The sequence below is a fragment of the Pseudorasbora parva genome, chromosome 1, assembly GCF_024679245.1.
Source record: "Pseudorasbora parva isolate DD20220531a chromosome 1, ASM2467924v1, whole genome shotgun sequence".
Lineage (NCBI taxonomy): Eukaryota > Metazoa > Chordata > Actinopteri > Cypriniformes > Gobionidae > Pseudorasbora > Pseudorasbora parva.
This window is the reverse complement of record NC_090172.1, coordinates 44,651,020-44,672,269: the sequence shown is the minus strand read 5'-3', so window position 1 is coordinate 44,672,269 and position 21,250 is coordinate 44,651,020. Positions and strand designations below refer to the sequence as shown.

The 21,250-nt window shown below is 38.0% G+C and overlaps 4 protein-coding genes across 5 annotated transcripts; 2 read left to right on the top strand and 2 right to left on the bottom strand.

Moving 5' to 3' along the window:
- The first annotated feature begins 586 nt into the window (after positions 1-586).
- dnaaf1 (dynein axonemal assembly factor 1) lies at positions 587-7,217 on the top strand. 2 transcript variants are annotated; one of them, XM_067451134.1, is made up of 10 exons: positions 587-807; positions 3,448-3,547; positions 3,631-3,722; positions 3,824-4,045; positions 4,849-5,015; positions 5,121-5,242; positions 5,407-5,573; positions 6,074-6,540; positions 6,622-6,678; positions 6,880-7,217. In XM_067451134.1, the coding sequence occupies exons 1-10, from the start codon at positions 732-734 to the stop codon at positions 7,126-7,128; spliced, it is 1,719 nt and encodes a 572-aa protein (XP_067307235.1). In that variant the 5' UTR covers positions 587-731; the 3' UTR covers positions 7,129-7,217. The 2 variants fall into 2 exon arrangements, with proteins under 2 accessions (XP_067307235.1, XP_067307227.1); XM_067451126.1 differs by lacking the exon at positions 587-807 and adding an exon at positions 1,699-2,508.
- Positions 7,218-7,307: 90 nt separating this feature from the next.
- On the bottom strand, positions 7,308-9,495 carry nrn1lb (neuritin 1-like b). The gene is made up of 3 exons (XM_067451115.1): positions 9,315-9,495; positions 7,887-8,028; positions 7,308-7,800 (listed from the first exon to the last, which is right to left on the bottom strand). The coding sequence occupies exons 1-3, from the start codon at positions 9,346-9,348 to the stop codon at positions 7,506-7,508; spliced, it is 471 nt and encodes a 156-aa protein (XP_067307216.1). The 5' UTR covers positions 9,349-9,495; the 3' UTR covers positions 7,308-7,505.
- A 1,846-nt stretch (positions 9,496-11,341) lies between these two features.
- cog4 (component of oligomeric golgi complex 4) lies at positions 11,342-19,162 on the top strand. The gene is made up of 19 exons (XM_067442577.1): positions 11,342-11,532; positions 11,732-11,814; positions 11,895-12,009; positions 12,106-12,280; positions 12,489-12,682; positions 12,792-12,897; positions 13,000-13,157; positions 13,669-13,727; positions 13,824-13,957; positions 14,225-14,343; positions 15,391-15,557; positions 15,728-15,905; positions 16,142-16,204; positions 17,495-17,611; positions 17,963-18,055; positions 18,193-18,276; positions 18,346-18,447; positions 18,545-18,673; positions 18,772-19,162. The coding sequence occupies exons 1-19, from the start codon at positions 11,398-11,400 to the stop codon at positions 18,904-18,906; spliced, it is 2,346 nt and encodes a 781-aa protein (XP_067298678.1). The 5' UTR covers positions 11,342-11,397; the 3' UTR covers positions 18,907-19,162.
- A 133-nt stretch (positions 19,163-19,295) lies between these two features.
- thap11 (THAP domain containing 11) lies at positions 19,296-20,721 on the bottom strand. The gene has a single exon (XM_067442605.1). The coding sequence runs from the start codon at positions 20,566-20,568 to the stop codon at positions 19,816-19,818; it is 753 nt and encodes a 250-aa protein (XP_067298706.1). The 5' UTR covers positions 20,569-20,721; the 3' UTR covers positions 19,296-19,815.
- Between the last annotated feature and the right edge of the window lie 529 nt (positions 20,722-21,250).

The window sequence follows — 21,250 nt, the reverse complement described above, 5'->3', positions numbered from 1 at the left end:
CCACATCTACTAGAAGACCTACAGCTGTCAGACAGGAGGCTCACGTCACATCTACGTCGTCAAGCTCAGTCTGAGCCTGCGCAGTTCGCTCAGCCATCAGGAAGTGAGTGCTCCTATACTGACATCACTTAACGCCGTATAAAGCAATGGGATCCCTCCGTCCATTTCTTTTACTGTCTATGCTTTAAACGCCAACGGTGATGGATAACTAGAGTCCGTTAAAGATGACGAAGTAGTCCCAAAGCTTGCATACTTTTCTGCTACACACTCAAAAGTATGTACTTTTTTTTCACAAAAAAAGTACATACTTGTAGGTCGTAGTATAGGCGAATAGGGACGCAGCACTTGCTTGTTAACCCCGAGTTAGGTTTTGCCCCGCTCATACCCTGCATAAAATTGAAGTAGGCTTACAATATTTTCCACTGAATAATTTCCCCTCTCTGCTCTGGATGTGGTAAAATACTTAAATACCTAAGTAGCCTACTTAAGTACCAGCAGAGGTAAATATGATTTCTGTAGGATTAGTAGCTGGCTGCCACCTGCCAACGGAAGATTGGTTGCACCACGAGCAGTCGAGCACACAGACCCTGCGTCCCAATTCGCATACTATCCATCCTAAATAGTATTCGAAAATAGAATTAGTATGTCCCAAATCGTAGTATGTTGAAAAGAGTATTCCAAAGATTCCCGGATGGTTTACTATTTCCGGTCCGAATTCACAGTATGGATCGATGGGCACTCTAAAGGGGGTCGCACACCGGACGCGGAGCTCGGCGGCGCTCGCCGGCGCGCCACGCAGCGTCTCAGGTATCGCACACCAGACGCGCACATTTTAAAAGGCTACGTTTATTATACAGTTCCCCAAAATATGTTTAGACTTTATTCAAGCTGTTGAACTCAGAATGTAAAACAAATGTGTCTTGTAGCAAAGGTTGAAATCAGTATACCTTAAGGATAATATACTTTTAATATAAAGCCTTGAAATGGCGCTCTGTGGCGCGGCAGGATCAAGGGGGTCGCACACCGGACGCGGAGCTCGGCGGCGCTCGGCGGCGCGCCACGTCTTTAAAATTCGAACACATTGTTTTCAATGAGTGTACGCACACCGGTGGCGGCATTCGGCGCCTGTCCGCGGCGACTCAGGAAGTTGTTCTAAATCCTGCCGCGCCACAGAGCGCCATTTCAAGGCTTTATATTAAAAGTATATTATCGTTAAGGTATACTGATTTCAACCTTTGCTACAAGACACATTTGTTTTACATTCTGAGTTCAACAGCTTGAATAAAGTCTAAACATATTTTGGGGAAATGTATAATAAACTTAGCCTTTTAAAATGTGCGCGTCCGGTGTGCGATACCTGAGACGCTGCGTGGCGCGCCGCCGAGCGCCGCCGAGCTCCGCGTCCGGTGTGCGACCCCCTTCAGAACAACTTCCTGAGTCGCCGCGGACAGGCGCCGAATGCCGCCACCGGTGTGCGTACACTCATTGAAAACAATGTGTTCGAATTTTAAAGACGTGGCGCGCCGCCGAGCGCCGCCGAGCTCCGCGTCCGGTGTGCGACCCCCTTAACTTTCTTTAAGATCAATGTTTGGTAAATTCTCATTTTCCTGTCTTTTTCTCTTCTTTCTCAGTTTTTGAACGTCTGGGGAAATTTTAACGGCTGATATTGCCCACAACCCATTGCGAGTTGGACGAGGATTCGATTAGAACTACAAACGCGGATAAAAAGCGTTAAAAAAAACTACAAACATGACGGATGTGCGAGTTCGACGGTTAAGTAGAGAGGTTTAGATAAAGGGGTTTGAGTGACCAACTATCAATATTTAACCTGACAAAAATATATTTATTCAGTGTTGTCACATTATATTTCACCCGCAGCAGCATTGAGAACTTTTGAAATGACACGTTTGGCCATTAACTTTTAAATGCATCACACTGTAAATACATGAGGAGAGTCTCTGCATTAAAGACCCACAAATGGCAGATCAACGAGCGGCTCCATTTCTCTCCGATACGGCAGGAGATTAATCTGAATGTGGAGGATATGAACTGTGATGAATCTGACGATGATTGACAGGGCAGATAAACGGTGACGGGATGCACGTAACGAAGCGACAGAGTCCGTTAAAGATGGCGAAGTAGTATGTCCCGAAGCTTGCATACTTTTCTGCTACACACTCAAAAGTATATACTTTTTCTTCACAAAAAGAGTACATACTTTTAGGACGTAGTATAAGTAGGCGAATTGGGACGCAGCAAGAGTGGGTGTCGCGGACGCGGTCTCTATGGAAACCATGCAAACTTAGCAGCACACTACCGTAAGTTTACAGTTGTTCGGTGGAAACGTACGTTCACGTATTTCTTTAACTTTGGTTTAAATATTGTTTTATCATTGCGAACTGTGGACAAAAATGGAACTATCAACCACACTTAACGCGGAGGAAGGAACAAAGGTTGAATCTGAAGAAAAAGACACAAGTGATGAAGGAGTTGTGTCTTTCGCTCCAGGTAATGTTAATTTACGTTAAATTAACGTGACCTTCTTATTTAATGTCTAACAGTTAACGTACATTCAACGACCGTCATCAAAATAACAGACTTATCAAACAACAACAACAAAAGCCTATCCATTCAATCCTTTTGGAATAATATAGTGCAATAGTGTATCGTGTCATGTCCTTGACGCGAATACTGTAACGTCGCCGTGTGTCACAAGTTCACAACAACCTTTTAAATCATTAGATTAACAAACCCATTGTTTTGTTGTGAGACATTATTTTTTTTAATAAGCTTAACCTAGAATGAATAACGTTAGTAGTTTGACACCCAATTGGCCCCCTTTTTTGATTGTTGATTGCATCTTAACTAATTAGCTATTTTTAGTTAACATTTTTAGCAGAGAAAAATATATTTAACCATAATACCTTAAAATGTTGAAAATTGTCACACAAACCAACATTTGGTTGACAATGAATTTGTTGAAATAGAATAAAAAAAACAGAAAAAACAGTAGCCCTATGTTGTACCTTTCATTAAAAATGTCTAACAGTAATACAATTATTGGCCCCACTTTATATTAGGTGGCCTTAAGTACTATGTACTTACATCAAAAAATAAGTACAATGTACTTACTGTGTTCAAATTGTATTGCAAAACACCTTTACTGATATTGAGGTGGGAAAGGGGTAGAGTTAGGGACAGGTGTGGTGGTGTGTGTCAGTTTAAGGGTAGGGTTAGGTGTAAGGGAAGTGCCAACTGTGTAATTACAAATGTAACTACAGAAATAAATTACAGACGTAATTACATGCTGGTATTTTTTAAAATGTACGTACAATGTAAAAACATGTATGTACACAATAAATGCATTGTATCAAATGATTAATTAAAATGTTACTACATTGTACTTAAGGCCACCTAATATAAAGTGGGTCCCAATTATTTTCAAAGGTCAGGAGTCTCAGAGTGCAGCTGCTGATGGGACAAAGGTTAACAGTGATACAATAGAAACCAAAGCGTCAGAGAGCCGAACAATGTATTCAGGTCCCAGGTAGTGAAGTGCACATTTTTGTAACACCTATTCAATATTTGCTTAGAACAAAATACTGAATGATTTTTCTTTTATCTTCCCAGAATTACCAAAGAGTTTTTAAGGGAACACTGCAAGAAAAACAAACTGTACCTGACGCCAAGGCTGAATGACACTCTTTATCTTCACTTTAAAGGTTTGAAATTGCTTATGCAGAAGAGACTCCTTTAATGTTGCATCTTTATGTTAGTTTTTTCCCCCAGCTCTTTATACAAAGTTTTCAATTCTGCATTGTAGGTTTTTCTTGTATTGAGGGTATGGAGGAATATACTGGCCTGCGCTCTCTATGGCTGCAGTGTAATGGCATTTGGAAGATTGAGAATCTAGAAAATCAGACAGAGCTTCGCTGTCTGTTCCTCCAACAGAACCTCATCCATACTTTGGAAAACCTGGAACCACTCAGCAAGCTTTGCACGCTCAATGTCTCTAACAATTATATCAAGGTCATTGAGAACATATGTGAGTGCTTGCACAGAAAAGTAAACATGGCAACAACAAAAATGTATTGTTTGTTTGCTGTTCCTTAAAGGGTTAGTTCAACCTAAAAGGACATTTCTGTCATTAATTACTCACTGTCATGCCAAACCTGTAAGACTTTCATTCATATTCGGAACTCAGATAAAGATATTTTTGATGAAATCAGAGAGCTTTCTTGACCCCACATAGACTGCAATGTAATCACCACTTTCAAGGCCCAGAAACTGTAAAGTAAAGATATTGTTAAAATGGTCCATGTGACTACAGTGGTTCAACCTTAATTTTATGAAGTGACAAGAATACTTTTTGAGAATACTCGGATGCGGTTCACGTGAGCACCATGATGCATATGTGTGATGCTAACACAAGAGCCGGCAATAATGAGCCGCTGTTCTGACGTGGAACCTTTAAGTGCTATACTGTGTTTACAATGAGTTTGACACAGAAGAGAAGAAATCGTTTTTTTCTGTGCACAAAAAGTATTATTGGTGCTTCATAAAATTAAGGTTGAACCAGTGTAGTCACATGTCACAGACTATTTTAACAATGTCTTTATTACCTTTCTGGGCACTGAAAGGGTTATTATTAATTTTACTATCTATGGGGGGTCAGAAAGCAGGATTTTATCAAAAATATCTTCATTTGTGTTCCAAAGATGAAAAAACGTCTTAAGGGTTTGGAATGACATGAGAGTAAGTAATTAATGACAGAAATTACATTTCTAAGCGAACTAACCCTTTAATATACCTTAAAGTCATTCATAAAATTCACCTTTTGCTTTTCAGCCTGCTTGACTGAGCTGTCCACGCTGCAGATTTCCCATAACGCACTGGAGAATGTGTGTGACATGGAGGAGCTGTCACGCTGTCCATCCATCAGTGTTCTTGATCTGTCTCACAACCGCATCAGAGATCCAGCTCTCATCAGTGTTCTAGAGAGAATGCCTGACTTGGTAAAAACAGTGTATCTCTTACGTCATATACATGATCAGATATGCTTACTTCTAGCTGTGGACTGAATTGCTAGGTGTTAATTCATATTTGTTTAAATTTGCCAGCGGGTATTAAATCTAATGGGTAATGAGGTCATCAAAAATATCCAAAACTACAGGAAGACCCTGATTTTGCATCTAAAGCAGCTGACCTATCTAGATGACCGGCCTGTGTTTCCAAAAGAAAGGTTAGCAGCAATGCTTTCTGTGCTGAAGTGCTATAGCATTAATTGTGTGACAACTAGCATTGTCAGTTTGGAGATGAATAGACCCCACAAACTAGTCTGTGTTACTATTTAGAGTCTATGGTTGAAACTTTTATATAATTATTGAAGTTTGCTTTGATTCACAGAGCATGTGCAGAGGCATGGGCAGCTGGTGGTCTGGAAGGTGAAAGAAAAGAAAGGGAAATGTGGCAAACGAGAGAAAGAAAGAAGATCCAGAAAGATTTGGATGCAATGACTGCTCTCAAAGAGAACGCACTGAAACGGCGGGAGGCTCGAGAGCTTTTGGAGAAAGGTAAACACACAATCTGTTTACTTATACACTGTCATTAAAAAGTTTGGGGTCAGTAAGAGTTTTATTTTTGAATACTTTTATTCAGCAAGGATGCATTCAATTGATGAAAAGTAACAATAAAAACTTTAACATTGTTAAAAAAGATTTCTATTTCAAATAGATTCTGTTCTTTTGTACTTTCTATCCATCAAAGAATCCTAAAAAAAGGACTAGTTTCAATAAAAATATTAACCAGCTTTTTACAACCTTGATAATAAAAAGAAGTGTTATTTGAGCACCATAGACTGGAGTAAATCAGCTTTGCCATCAGAGTAAAAACAATAAAGTTATTTTAAATAATTTAAATGTTTAAAATGTTTAAATTAATAACCATAAGTGAGCATAGGAGACTAACCCAACTCCAAACCTTTGAACGACACTGTATACACACTCATATTTTCTAGTCTTCTTTCAGACAAACAGCAACAATAAAAGCTTACTAATAAAAGTTTTCCCCTTAGAAATCATAGAGCCTCCAGTTTCTGTTATTGAAGATCAGAGCCCTCAAAACGAAACACCAGAAATGTCACCTGCAGAAATTGACACATTAAAAACAGCACAGGAACAAACTAATCACTCATCATCAGAGACACACCACAATTGCCAGTTTCCATCTGATGAGGAACGGATTATCCAAACAACGTCTGATCAAAATCATTTCAACCAGTCAAAACCCGAGCAAGCTGGTTTAGAACAGATTCTCCATTCATCATTTGACCAGGAACAGAATGGACAATCAGCAACTTTGGGATTGAAGACTAAAGAGGAGCAGTGCCAGAAAATTCTAGCTCAATTCCAAGGCACAAAACCTTCACAGTCTCATCACAGCGTATCAGTCGCAGGTCCTGGTGCTCTCATCACTGAACTGATCTCTGAGGATGAAATAGAGACTATCACCCTGTCAGAGAGACCAGGATTAACAATTGATGTGAGTCCTTACATCATTGATCACTTCATTATAACTTTCTAAAGTATTTAACTGTAAACAATATTTTCTTCTTCTCCCAAGGATCTTCCAGACCTTGAAGATGAAGAAAATAGCCTTATACTCCCATCAACATTACAGGTAAGATCAAATAAAAAATACTTGAAATAAGTATTCAAAAAACATACAATAAAAAACTATATTCATTGTCAGTGATGTTAAAATAACACTTGATGAGAGAGCAAATATATAATTAGCATCTAATTTCCACAGAAAAATTGAGGTGTCAATTGAGGTGGAAATTTGTGGAGATTTACATTTTTTAAATGTTACATTTTTCAGAGTGTCATCCATCCAAAGATTCAGGTAATCTCTGGCGATGAATCAGAATCAGAAGCTGTTACAAGTTTGTATCACTGGCCTGAGTCAGACGCTGTGGCCCCTGACCAATCACAGCTGCTTATTAGTGTCTCCACTAAAAGAACCTCAGTCAATCAGCAGAGCTCTGCCTTTATCAGTCAACCAGAGTCAGGAGACTTCTCCAAGACAGCAGAAACTAGAAAGACTGTTCTGATTGAGGAACTGGACTAAGTTTTTATGGTTTAACAATATGGATGAAACTACATTGTAGTGTTTCCCATACCTTCAGCATAAACCTTGTATGTGAACTTAAATTGGATGTCTACCTGATATATAAAAGGTTTTTAACTTTAAATGAAAAAATCATATGAATAATTTCATTAAAATAAAATGAATGAAAAGAAAGTCATTTTGCTTTGAATTTATATTTTAATGATGTACAAAACCTTTTGATTTGAGTACAGAACATTACTGATTTCTATAGAACAAAATTGTTTAAGAACCCAACCTATATTTTTGTCATTATTTTTAAATGAGCAAACACATCTTGAATATCTCACTATATCATCAATATCATTGGCATCAGTTCAGGTATGTAAATGGATAGGTTAAATCCGAAGCAGCAGGAGAAGGGAGAAGCATGTCAGGAGCAGCTCTTCACTGACTGAGTGGCTGACAGAATGGGCAAGTCCTTTGAGGGTTTCCTGATTGGTTTGGTCAGTGTTGGGAACCAGAGGTGTGGTTGCGGTCACAGCTTGAGTACGACTGGCACACATGTCGTAGAGGTTCCCTGCAAATGCTGTTTTCCGGGACTCCGCTCTCAAAGATTCCCAAATTTCTGCTGCATCGCCACGGCAGCCTGACAACACACCACTCACGCACACCTGGAAGGCATCCCATGACCTACAAATGTTAAAAAAGTGCCATGTAATAGAATAAAAATATTGTTGTATTCAGTGGAGGTGGTCCTGCATGTGCATGTGTCTCACTTGCAAATGGAGTTGATGTCCTGTGGATTATCAGTCATAGAACTCACACTGTCACCCAGAGTGACCAGACAATCAGCAAAGCCCCTGTATACAGCACTACATGGAGGTGTAACTGCTGCACTCAGCACATAGGAACAGAGACCTGAGGAAAATAAAAGCAATTTTAATGATAAGATAATGATGAAGAGCACATTTTCTTAGAACTTGAAAAAATAAAAGCATCTAACTGGATCTAATCAGTCTCTATACTGACATGATGAAGCCCGAATCATAATCACCGTTCGTTCATCTGTTGGCCAGAGCCCAGAGGAGAACTGGCTCCCTGACTGACCTGGTTTCTCCCATGTTTTTTTACTTCTTCATTCCTAATGGAGTTTGGGTTCCTTGCAACTGTTACTTCTGGTTTGCTAGTTAGGCACACTGAATAAATTTGACAGCACTGACACCATTGGATGAGATTTGAATCAAGGCGATGACATCACTGTTTTCTGTAGAACTGCTTTACAGATGAAATTAACTAATTTAATAATTGATGATCTTCAGCTGCAATGACACTGTTTTGCTGTACAGCCGAAATAAACTGTCTGCATCATTGAATCATTTAAAGCTGCTTTTACCTGTAAAGCTGCTTTTAAACAATCTGTATTGTATAAAATACAAAAAGGGCTACAAAAAGGTATAAAAGGTGACTTGGCTTGAACGCAATTATAAAATGATTGGACCGTCATATACAGCACATATTGACAAAATGCTAATATTGTCGATATGTACAGTAGGCTTACAAACAGTATGGGTGGCTACATGGTAAAATTTGACTGTGTCTGTATGTTTATGTGTCTATTTCTCTATACTGTTAGATGTTGCTGTACGTCACATGGATTAATCTGAGGATTAGACCCAGAGCAAAAACGACATTTAATCTCACTGCAGAACAGCTTGAAAAGACAAATCTCCATTTTTTTTCTCTAACCATTTTTTAACAGAAAATATAAAGAAAATTTAACAAAAAATATAAAGCATATAATGATTCATACATTCAACATTCAATAGTTTAGGTACATTATAGAAAAAGGTACACTACAGAAAAAAACAGCAATTATAAATGCAAAAAATAAAATACTATAATAAAACTATGCACTGTTGAAAATAAAGATTCTTTATTGAAATCTTTATCTAACGTTTAACATCCATATAACCTTTCCATTGCACAAAAGGTTCTTTATAGTGGCAACATAATTTAAACATTTAAAATGTTTTTTTCACACACAAAATATTTTAAGAACAGATCACTTTGGGAGCCCCAAAATGTTTCTTCTAAGGCACTGCAGTAAAAAAAAACTCCTTGGAACCGTTATTGTAGAATGTGTATGATAATTATGAGACAAATTTTAACAAAACACACAGAAACACAGATTTTTTTTTACTCACTGAGGCAGAATGAAATGAACAGCAGTAGATGCATTCCGTTGAACAGACAGAATAGTGAACTGAAGCCCACATACACTGGAACACCAATTTACACACTTTCAAAAATCATCCAAGCCTTCTTGAGGCGTCCCATTCACCTTCCTACTTCACAAAAGAGCTGCAACTTTAAAGCCAACTGTTGAGTCTGATGGATAAAGGGGGGTTGTGATATCTGATTATTAAAAAAGGGGAAACTGTTGGATTAAAGATCATTTCCGGCTACGGCTTTCATCGTATCAGAGAAGAAGAATACCTCCTATGACAAATGACAATGGTTCGATATGGCTTAGATTAGTCTCTCTCTCTCTCTCTCTCTCTCTCTCTCTCTCTCTCTCTCTCTCTCTCTCTCTCTCTCTCTCTCTCTCTCTCTCTCTCTCTCTTACACACTCACACTACAAACAGATGGGGAAAAAAATACAAGTAGGAATGGCATGCATGGTACTTTCGGCAAGCCTATTTGATTGACACGCTTGGATTATGTCGTATTGCGTAAATCTAAAGGGAAACGGATTATCTCTTATATAAAACCATTACTATCAACTCCACTCTCGTATTTTCTCTGTACCTGTATGGAAGGCCGTTTCAGCATAAAAACGTTCCAACGTTACTCGTCGTAATTATATTTTTACTAGTAACAATTCAATTAAAGAGCTCCATAATTTAATTTGTACTAGTAACAATTACAATTATAGAGCTCTATAATTCAATTTTTACTAGTAACAATTATAATTATAGAGCTCTCTAATTGTATTATTACTAGTAATAATTATGATTATAGAGCTCTCTAATTCAATTGTTACTAGTAACAATTCCAATTAGAGAGCTCTACAATTCATTTATTACTAGTCATATGTCCCCATTGACTTCCATTCATTTTTAATTATAGAGCTCTGTAATTCAATTGTTACTAGTAACAATTGGGATTATAGAGCTCTCTAATTGAATTGTTACTAGTAACAATTACAATTGTAGAGCTCTCTAATTGAATTATTACTAGTAACAATTGGGATTATAGAGCTCTGTAATTCAATTGTTACTAGTAACAATTACGATTAGAGAGCTCTATAATTGAATTGTTACTAGTAACAATTGAATTACAGAGCTCTTCAAATGATTTATTACCAGTAAAAATACACATTAAGGATATGTGTAATTGCAGAGCTCTATAATTGAATTACAGAGCTCTCTAATTGAATTGTTACTAGTAACAATTCAATTAGAGAGCTCTACAATCGTAATTGTTACTAGTAACAATTGAATTACAGAGCTCTATAATTGTAATTGTTACTAGTAAGAATTCAATTAGAGAGCTCTACAATTGTAATTGTTACTAGTAACAATTCAATTAGAGAGCTCTATAATCCCAATTGTTACTAGTAACAATTGAATTACAGAGCTCTATAATTAAAAATGAATGGAAGTCAATCGAGACATATGACTAGTAATAAATGAATTGTAGAGCTCTCTAATTGGAATTGTTACTAGTAACAATTGAATTAGAGAGCTCTATAATCATAATTGTTACTAGTAATAATACAATTAGAGAGCTCTACAATCATAATTGTTACTAGTAAAAATTGAATTATAGAGCTCTATAATTGTAATTGTTACTAGTAAAAATTAAATTATAGAGCTCTTTAATTGAATTGTTACTAGTAAAAATATAATTACGACGAGTAACGCTGGAACGTTTTTATGCTGAAACGGCCTCCCATAGTACCTGAACTTGTTTCCTAGTATTCATCTTCTATGTTTTTGGACATGGAATGGAGGATATTATCAAGCTACGAAATCAATATGCCTTTCATTTTTTTCATCTTAATTATACTGTAAAAAGCCTAAAGAGGTCCCAAAAGTAGATATATTATGGTAGAGAATAGAATATAAAATAGAGATTTAATAGCATATTTTGTGTTTATGAGAGTTACAGTGTTGCACAAGTATAAAAAACGACCATTAGGTGGGAGTAAAGTCGCAAACTAACAGTTGCACGACGCACTAGAGGTAGCGGAAGTGACGCAGTTTGTGTGGATGTGGGACTGTCATGGATGAAGTTGGTTCACCGGCGCGACGTCGGGGTGGTCCGGCGGGGTTCTCCGCCGTGCAGTCTGACACCATAGAGGGTCTGACAGAGCTGGAGGATCTGGAGCGAGTGTATGCCCAGCTATGTGCCGAAGAGGTAAATGTTTATTGTTGGAAACGCAGTGTTCATAAGTCTCTTTGGGCTTGATAACGAAGGGGTAACTTAGATAAAGACATGCCAGCTGTACCGGTTCATTTATTAAGTATAAAAATTGAGTGTGTGCCTAAACCGTGAGCTTTTGTGGATGTTGACTGTCCATTGGCATAAATTGTATATAAACACACCTCCCTGACAGGCGGAAGTGCAGGTGGAGTTGGGCGCTCTTATGGGCCAGCAGAGCAACATAGAGACAAAGATGCTCGCTCTGCAGAGGATGGGGTGAGTTTATGTATTTTACACCTAATCTATACTTTTGAACGGAAAGAAAATGGTATTAAATTGTGTGTGTTTTTCCTCAGACCAAACTTGCAGCTGATCGAGGGAGATGCTGTGCAGTTGTCTGGCATGATCAACTTTACATGCAGCCTGGCAGAGAACGTCAGCAGCAAAGTCAGACAGCTGGACCTCACCAAGGTGGCCATTATACAAATTCTCACAATGATATACATGTTTATCAATTTGACAGCTTTCACTCGAACTTTGCACCTGGTTTATGCGGTTCTGTTTCAGAAAAGGCTGTACCAAGCAATTCAGCGGGCAGATGATATTCTAGACCTGAAGTTCTGTACAGATGGTGTTCAGACTGCCCTGCGTAACCAGGACTATGAGCAAGCTGCCGCCCACATTCATCGCTATCTTTCTCTTGACCAGTCAGTGATTGAGCTCAGCAAGCAAGGTGGAGAGGGTGAGTCCTTTTTGGTCTTTCTTGCAAAAAATATTACCATTGCAGCTATTACAATGTAAACAATCTGTTACAAATTTGTTATAAAAATTGTTAAATGTGATTTGTAGAAATAATATATAATGCATGCACATATTGTTTAAACTGATTCGCACAGATGCTTAGAATCAGATACTTGCTGTATTATATTTATCTGAATTTTACTTTGCAGGAAGTGCAGTTGAAGCCAGCCTTGAATTGCTGCAGGAAGCAGAACGCAATCTGAAGGTGCTGGTTACAACACGACTGGAGGAGGCGGTTTCCACAGGCGACTTGCCTCAAGTGGAGCGCTTTTTCAAAATCCTTCCTTTATTGGGACTCCATGATCAGGGAATTGCACGCTTTGCTCAGTACCTTTGTAGTCAGGTAGGAGCGTTTGTGTATGTTCACCCTGCGTGACTGTTAAAATCCTTACATGCTTTGGTTATTTGGGGTTCTAGTATTAAGACTTGTGTCTTTTGCTCACTTTTTTCAGTTGGCCAGTAAGGCAGAGGAGAACTTACACCTGGCTGTTGGCCCTGATCTTGGTGAACGCAGAGCACCGGTTATCTTTGCTGACACCCTCACGCTGCTGCTTGAAGGTAAGGGTAGATGCATCGCTGTTAACTTGGCAATATTTATAATGTTTAAATGAACAACAATTCAGCAGTCAACAATCAACAATTTTTTGGTCTGTCTGTTAGGTATTGCACGCATTGTTGAAACCCATCAGCCTATAGTGGAAACATACTATGGACCAGGCCGACTGCACTCACTACTTGCACACCTTCAGATAGAGTGTGACAAACAGGCTAAAAAAATAGTGGACAAATTCATCCAACAGAGAGATTACAACAATAAGGTGTGTGTGTCTAGTGAGTCTATACCAGGAGTTTTTCTTCTAGTGTGAGGGACTCCCGTCCTAAGAATTTAAATAGGCATCTTTTCATAAGCACTCAATTTATACACTAAAAATATATTATTATACATCTAAAGCTATTTATTTATTTATTTATTAATGTTATTATATATATATTTCTACTCATACAGTACAGTAACATCCCTGGCATAGGGACACACGACATGACAAAATCAATGTTCTATTTTATAGATTAATAACTAACTACCAGTAATAATTCATTTTAGTCACATTGTTCATATACTTATTTATTTAAATCCTATTATTTATTATACATACATTTATAAGTTAAAAAAAGTATACATTTTATATTATATTTACCTTTTTCTCACTCCGTTTCACTGACCCCTGGATCTATACTATCTGCTGTATTGGTTTGTTAATTGCTCTGTTTGCACCTTGAATAAATTGCATTTTGATATAGTTATACACACAATGTGTGTTTTGTCATTAGTTTCAGGTTGTCCAGAGCAGCATGATGAGGGGCATGACTACAGAAAAGATTGAACCAAGGTTCAGTCCTTATTATAATCATTTATCATGAAGATTGTATGAGTATCTTGTGGATACAATGTGTTTTATTTATTATGTATTTAATGTTTAATCTAGAGACCTGGATCCTGTGTTATGTGAGGTTACCCTTATGAACTCGAGAGCCGAGCTGTACTTTCGATTCTTAAGGCGGCGTATTGTTGCTGACTTTGAGGTTGCAGATGCAATGGCGGAAGAAACCGTTATACAAGGTATCACATAACTTTTCATGGGATAAATGAAACCACTATATAAAAATAACTTCTAAAGCAAGTACATAAGTGCCATCAGCGAAGCAGCTCAGAAACTTTTTGATCCAATTTCTCCCCATCATTACCTATAAGAAATGCATGTAACTAGACTATACAAATTGAGCATGTCTGCAAAATCTAATGAGTTTGTTGATTTATGAAAATTAATACTCATACTCAAAATGTGCTTGTTTTGTTAATACTTTTATTATTTTTGTTGTTTTCTAGAGCATCAGCAGAGTTTAGAACAGTTACTTAAAGATTGTCAGCTCAGTCGCGCTATGCAGGAGCTGATTGGCTATTACATTCCCATGGAGGAGTATTACATGAGAGAGTCCGTCAACAAGGTGTGCATTAAATACACTCAATAACGGCATGCTGTAAAGACTTTTGTGAATGTACATTATACTTGAATGTGGGATTATTTTTAGGGAAATGTACGCTATTATTCAAAAGTTTGGGGTCTGTACGAATCTTTTTATTTTTATGAAATGAATAAATACCTTTATTGAGCAAGGAAGCATTAAATTGATCAACGTGAGAGCAAAGACTTTTACATTGTTAAAAAAGTTTTTGGTAACAATTTTTTTCGTTACATATGTTACATGTATTTACCATAGTATGCATAATTACATGCAACTAGACTTCAACCTAACCCTCCTAACCCTATAGTAAAATTAGTTATTAAACTTTAATAAATGTAGTTATTAAAATTACTCAGTAAATGGATATAAAATTACACTGTAACAATGACACAATAAAATAAAGTGTAACCAAGATTTCTATTTCACATAAATGTGGTTCAAAGAAAGTTTGAACTTTCTATTAATGCTGAAAAGTGTCATTTCCACAAAAAAGTAGCACAACCATTTTCAACTGTGGTAATAAATGTTTCTTGAGTACCAAATCACCATACAAATATTTTCTGAAGGATCATGTGACAATGAAGGCTGGAGTAAGGATGCTGAAAATTCCGCTTTGCCATCACAGGAATAAATTACATGTCAAAATATAATACATTTAAAATATTATTTTAAATTGTAATAATGTTTTGTAATATCACTGTTTAACTATAATTTGATTAAATACATGCCGCCTTGGTGAGCATAGGAAACCTTTAATAATATTACCAACCCCAAAATGTTGAGCTGTACATTACGTTTTCTCATTGTGGCCTTGTTGTATCTATCTGTTGTTTTTAGTTTTGCCATCAGTTAAATTGCAGATACATTTCTTTGGCAGAATGGATGTCAAGTCAAGTCACCTTTATTTTTTATAGTGCTTGTAAAGATCATAAATTATTAAATTAGTTCAATTAGGCTATAAAGCAGCTCTGCAGACTACTCAGTTCAGTTCTCAGCACTACTCATAAGATGATTAATATGACTTTATAGGCAGTTATTATGGACACAGCTGAGGTGGGTCAGCTGAGCTCCAGCATGGTGGACGATGTGTTCTACATTGTGAAGAAATGTATCAGCAGAGCTCTCACCAGCAGCAGCTCTGACTGTGTGTGTGCTATGATCAATCATGCAACCAGCGTTCTGGAAACAGATTTCAGGTATGCGCAAAAAGTTTGCAATTGAATTAACCTTTATATTTTTACTAAGTGACTAAGTGCATGACGCATGTAAATAATTATTTTCTTGGTTGGTGGTTGAAGATTTAAAAATGCATTATTGAATAACTAATCATTAAATATACATTTTGAATCTCTTCGCTTGTGTACAGAGAGGTGTTAGTAAGTAAGCTGCGTGCTGGATATCCAGTCAGTGCTCTGCAGGACCTGCAGCGGGGGGTCAGCAGTGCCGTCAGTCTGATGCAGAGCAGTCTACAGCACGGCAAGATAACAAACCTCACACAAACGCTTGGGATTGAGAGCCAGGAGCAGGCAAAGAGTGCCTATTTGGTCAGCATTAAGTCTATCTTCACTCACTCACTCACTCACTCACTCACTCACTCACTCACTCACTCACTCACTCACTCACTCACTCACTCACTCACACACACACACACACACACACACACACACACACACACACACACACACACACACACTGCAAATTATGTCACTTTTTTCACTTGTTTTTGGTTTTCTCACTGAACACATTTTCATGTAGTATGATGTTTGTTTGTTTTCCTCAGGTGACACTCAATAATGTGGAGGTTTGCAGTGAGAACATCAGCACCCTGAAAAAAAATCTAGAGGTCAGTGTGATGTGACTTTCTTTCATCATGAATTATTTTGTTTCTTTCTGCCAATCTACCAGAGACACACTCTGTCATTTGCCTACCGTCTTGCCATTCCAAACCAATAGGACATATCTTTCATATGTCATTTCACATGTTTATTGTTTGGTCTTTTGTTTATTTTGAGTTTCCTGTTACTGTTTTGTAGTCTTTCATAGTTCTGCTGCAGTTTCCTGTTCCCTTCATTGCTCCCTGATTATTTGCACCTGTGTCTATTACCCTTTGTGGATAAAAGCCCTGGTGTTTCCTGTGTTTTTTGGTCAGGTTTTGTTCTTCCATGGTTGCATGTCACTCTCTTACATTCCTTGTGTGCGGATGTTTTCTTTTTACTCTATCATTAAATACCTTTATCTGCAAGACCTTTAGATCCTGCTCTCCTTCATCCTGTTACATCATGGAACACAAAGAAATGCAATTGCTGTTAATGCGGATAGGCTCTTGCAAGCCCTATAAAGCTATCATAAAAGCAGTCCAAATAAACTCACTTTTTGTGTTGAGTGGAAGAAAGAATGTCTCAGTTTGAACGGCATGAGCGCATGGAAGCCCGTTTGTGCCACTAAATAAAGAAATAAAAAGAGTAATTGTGACTTTTTATCTCAGAATTCTGACTTTTTTTACTCCGTCACAATTCTGAGCAATAAATTTGCAAATGCCTGATATAAAGTCACAATTCTGACTGAGAAAAAAGTCTGAATTGTGACTTTATATCATGCAATAGCACGTTTATTTATCTAAATTGTGACTAACATGCAATTGCAAGTTTATTTATCAGAATTGTGACTTTATATCATGCAATTTTGAGAAAAAAAACTGTCAACTGTGAGAAAGAAAAAAAAAAGGTCAGAATTCTGAGATAAAAAAATTGCAATTACTCTTTTTATTGTTTTATTTAATAGCGGAAAAGGGCTTCCATATAAGGGAGCGTGAACTAATACTTTTTCAGAAATGTCTGGGGGAGACGAGAGTTCATCCAATTTAACCAACTATGCACAATACCTTGCATGGTTTGCTATTTTTGGAAATTAGACATGCCAGCCAAAAACACAACCTACTTTACTGATTACATCCTTAGATGTCAGACCACTCTTACTAGCTTGAGATGTTGTAATTGTGTGAATAAATTATATCCACTTTAATGCAAGAAAGAAATCAATAACTCTGGAAACGTTTAATGGTTTAAACAAAATAATATCTTTTAATTTGATGTTATGAGCTTTCTGAATTGCTTTTTTTTCCTGTCCATCTCAGAGTGATTGTGCCAAGTTGTTCAGTCAGGGGGCAGGCTCAGATCATGCAAAGGCTAAGATTGACAGCTGTCTATCTGATTTGGTCACCACCTCTAGCAAATTCAAGGACCTCCTCCAGGTCAGTCATAACCTGTGTATACACTAGGGGTCAGTAAGATTTTGTTTTTGAAAAGAAGTCTTTTATGCTCCCCAAGGCTGCACATATTTTATCAAAAGGTCAGTAATATTGTGAAATATAATTGCTATTTAAATATAACTGTTTTCTATTTTAATAGATTTTAATCATCACTGCAGTCTTTAGTGTCAAATGATTATTCAGAAATAATTATATAGGATTTTCTTTTTAATGAAGAACAGAATTTTTTATCAGTTCAATGTATTCTTGCTGAATAAAAGTAATAATTTATTTAAATACAAAATCTTAAATGTGTGTGCTGCTTGTTTATCTTACTGGATTGTATATGTACAGGAGGGGCTACAAGAGCTTAACAACACCTCTATTAGACCACAAGTAAAACCCTGGATCAGCAGCTTCCTGTCTGTTTCACATAATATTGAAGAGGTAAGAGATGATAAAATTGCCATATCTGACAGGGAGCAAATAAAAATGTCTGCAAATCAGTTATATTGCTTAATTTTATGAAATGTTGTCCGAAGATTTTCAAGTCAATGCATGCTTTGTGTTTTTGTTCTCTTTAGGAAGAGTTCAGTGAGTACGAAGCCAATGATCCTTGGGTTCAGCAACTCATTGTCCAATTGGAGCAGCTCATGGCAGAGTTTAAGGTACATTTATTTTAATCCTTTTTCACATATGCACACATACACATCCATTCTAAAGATACCTCTCTGTAGGTGGGCCTGTCACCAGTCATCTACGATACTCTAACTAGCCTGATGACCAGTCTCATCGCCATGGAGATGGAGAAGACTGTGTTCAAATGCACCTTCAGCAGGGTGAGATGTAAACATGCCCTGCACAAATCAACACAGCAGCTTAATTTTTGCTTAAAAACACAGACATCCTAACTGTCCTGTCTATTCTGGGTTGTAGCTTGGTGGATTGCAATTTGATAAGGAGCTGCGTGCTTTGGTTGCATATCTCTCCTCTGTCACCTCCTGGACCATCCGGGATAAGTTTGCCCGACTCACACAGATGGCAACTATTCTCAACTTAGAGCGGGTATGTGACTTTTTGAGTGGCATTTGAAAATGTTAATCATTGATATCTGGTCTATGACTAAAATGATTATCATTTGGAGTTTTGTTTTTCTTCTTGAGGTGTCTGAGATCCTGGATTATTGGGGACCCAACTCTGGGCCTTTGACTTGGCGTCTGACCCCAGCTGAGGTTCGGCAGGTCTTGGCTCTAAGGGTAGATTTCCGCAGCGAGGACATTAAAAGATTACGGCTCTAACAAAAACACTTCAAACTGTATTTTTTTTTTTTTTACGTATAGAAATTAAGGTTTGGGTAACTCATGTTATCTCTGAACATTTGTATACACACACACAAATTGGTTGTTTGTTTTTTAAACAATATGTAATAAATGTATTACCGGCCAACACTGGATCAAATTGTCCTTCAGCTATTCTGAAGCCTCACATTTGCTTTCCTTATAATTAAAGGTCAATATCTTCTTTTAGCACAATTAATTAACATGAAAAACGTTTCCTAGAATAAATGTGATGGCATGAGGCTTCAAATAGAAAAGTAGCAGATTTTTTTAGTGCATAGCAGTGATATATCCATTTGTGTGAGAAGAATCTTACAAAAGAGATTTCATACCAGAAAGAGTCCCACAAATTATAGTTCAAAAGCAGTTTACTTCAAACCATTCATCTTTTCTAACTGCATTAACCTGCATTGTAAAGTATCGTTTCACCTGGACCAGAAGCTCTGACCTGATGCAATCGGATATTAAAAAAAACAAACAAAAAAACTAAACGAATGATAAGCTGTTGTTTACACACTTATATCATTAAGCAGTCTCTGTGTGCATGTTACATTTAGTGTGGCAGCAGGCAGATCTTGAGTCTACTGCCTTCAACACACAAACAACACAATCATGTATCATTAAATATAAAATGAGAAGGACCAGTCTGCTGAACTCATCTCAGTCCCCGTGTAGCGCTGTTCCTGACAGCTCGTGCAAACAGGTTGAACTCATTTATCTGCGCTCTTATAATACATACAGCCTATCAACCATTTCTAGTCCTGGAGGAAGTTTAAATGAGAACTACGATGAAACTTAATTGTCGTCGCCTTAGTTTTACAGAAGCACAGACCGTCCCATGCGTCTTTAGTCCATTGTTTGGGCTGTTTGTCAGAGTTTTCTCTTAATGATGGTGTTGGCGGCGATCAGCCGATCCCGCTCCCGCAGCTCCTCCTGCAGCCGTGCCTCGTTGACGCGCAGCTGTCGGATGGTGTTCTTCATCTCCTTCATTTTGATCTCCATCAGCGCGATTATGTCCCGCTGCTCGTTCAGTTTCCGAAGCAGTTCCGCAGACGTTGTGCCGGTGGTGAGCGAGTACGAGTGATCCGCCCCACACAACGCTAGATCGGCCACTGGGCACGGCGTGCCGTCCCCGGATAGATCTGAGCCCGAGACCACCGCTGTTAGGCAGGAGCCGTCCCCCGAAACGGTGAGGTCCACGGGCGCGATGTACTGGCCGTTCTGACCTATTTGCACCACGGTGGCGTGTTCGGTGTCACCCTCTTCCTCCACTGGCGCTGACTCGTTAGCGGTGGAAACGACAGAGCTGATGATGGGCACGACCGCGGACACCTTCCTGCTCCTTCCCCGCCTGCTCTTCCTCTCGTTTACCCCGCGCAGAGGGAAGAGGGTCGGGACGCGAATGGTGTAGGTTTTCCTGCCGCCAGGAAAGTGCACGCTGCAGACCCGGTGGCCGGTGGTGGGCTGGAAAGTGCTGAAGCAGCCGCTCACCCCGGCCCGCGAAATGTTCTTCAGCCATATCTCTCGCTGAGTGGGATCTTTCGGAAAGGTGTAGAATCGCAGATCACGGTCCCGGTGTGAGTTATTGTAGCATCCGGGCACGCAGCAAGTAAAGCCGGGCATGATTTTATATAAGGTGCACCAGTAATACTGCAGTCCCTTTGAAGTTTCCCTAATTTTGTTTTGTTTGGTCCCTTCGTGTGCTGTTATCCAGACCAGCGGCCTACAAGCGGAACTACACGTCCCACAATACTTACGACTTCCTGTTTTGGTTTCAAATGCTAGTCGATAGATTTGCTTCTGCGCAAAGCCTTTATATTTACATAGAGTTGAGACTGTGTTTTAACGGCTGTAACTTAATACAGAATACAATAAATACAATATCTTAATTAATAAACACGAGACCGTTTCGATTTGTATGTTACAAATGGAATTAGTTGTATGCCTGTGTAATCCATGTAAAGCACAAAATACTATTGTTATTACGGTCTCATTGATTTTTTTTGTGTGTATCAATTTATTCTAGTTAAATGATTATGCCACACAACATTTTAATTGAAAATGGGACCATGTATAGAGAACGATTTTGAAACATTTAAATTTAAAACATAAAAATACATAAAACATAGAATAACAACTTTTAAAACAAGTTTTTATTTAAAGTTTTATTTTATAGGATGGCATCATCATGACATATAGTGCATAGCTTGCAATGAAACTCTCTCTTATTAAATTGACAATTGAGATTTAAATACTAACAAGTCGACAAGAGATTAAACCAACAAAAGTAATTTATTTTCAAAGA

Bases quoted from the DNA above. Each gene is read 5' to 3' on its own strand.
- dnaaf1 (XM_067451126.1), top strand. From the start codon at position 2,412: ATGGAACTATCAACCACACTTAACGCGGAGGAAGGAACAAAGGTTGAA. The intron at 5,243-5,406 runs GTTAGCAGCAAT...TTTGATTCACAG, and splicing joins CCTGTGTTTCCAAAAGAAAG to AGCATGTGCAGAGGCATGGG. The intron at 6,541-6,621 runs GTGAGTCCTTAC...TCTTCTCCCAAG, and splicing joins GACCAGGATTAACAATTGAT to GATCTTCCAGACCTTGAAGA.
- nrn1lb (XM_067451115.1), bottom strand. From the start codon at position 9,348: ATGCATCTACTGCTGTTCATTTCATTCTGCCTCA. The intron at 8,029-9,314 runs GTGAGTAAAAAA...TATTTTCCTCAG, and splicing joins GTTCATTTCATTCTGCCTCA to GTCTCTGTTCCTATGTGCTG. The intron at 7,801-7,886 runs GTGAGACACATG...TAACATTTGTAG, and splicing joins GACATCAACTCCATTTGCAA to GTCATGGGATGCCTTCCAGG.
- cog4 (XM_067442577.1), top strand. From the start codon at position 11,398: ATGGATGAAGTTGGTTCACCGGCGCGACGTCGGGGTGGTCCGGCGGGG. The intron at 13,158-13,668 runs GTGTGTGTGTCT...TTTTGTCATTAG, and splicing joins AGAGAGATTACAACAATAAG to TTTCAGGTTGTCCAGAGCAG. The intron at 15,906-16,141 runs GTCAGCATTAAG...TGTTTTCCTCAG, and splicing joins AGGCAAAGAGTGCCTATTTG to GTGACACTCAATAATGTGGA.
- thap11 (XM_067442605.1), bottom strand. From the start codon at position 20,568: ATGCCCGGCTTTACTTGCTGCGTGCCCGGATGCTACAATAACTCACAC.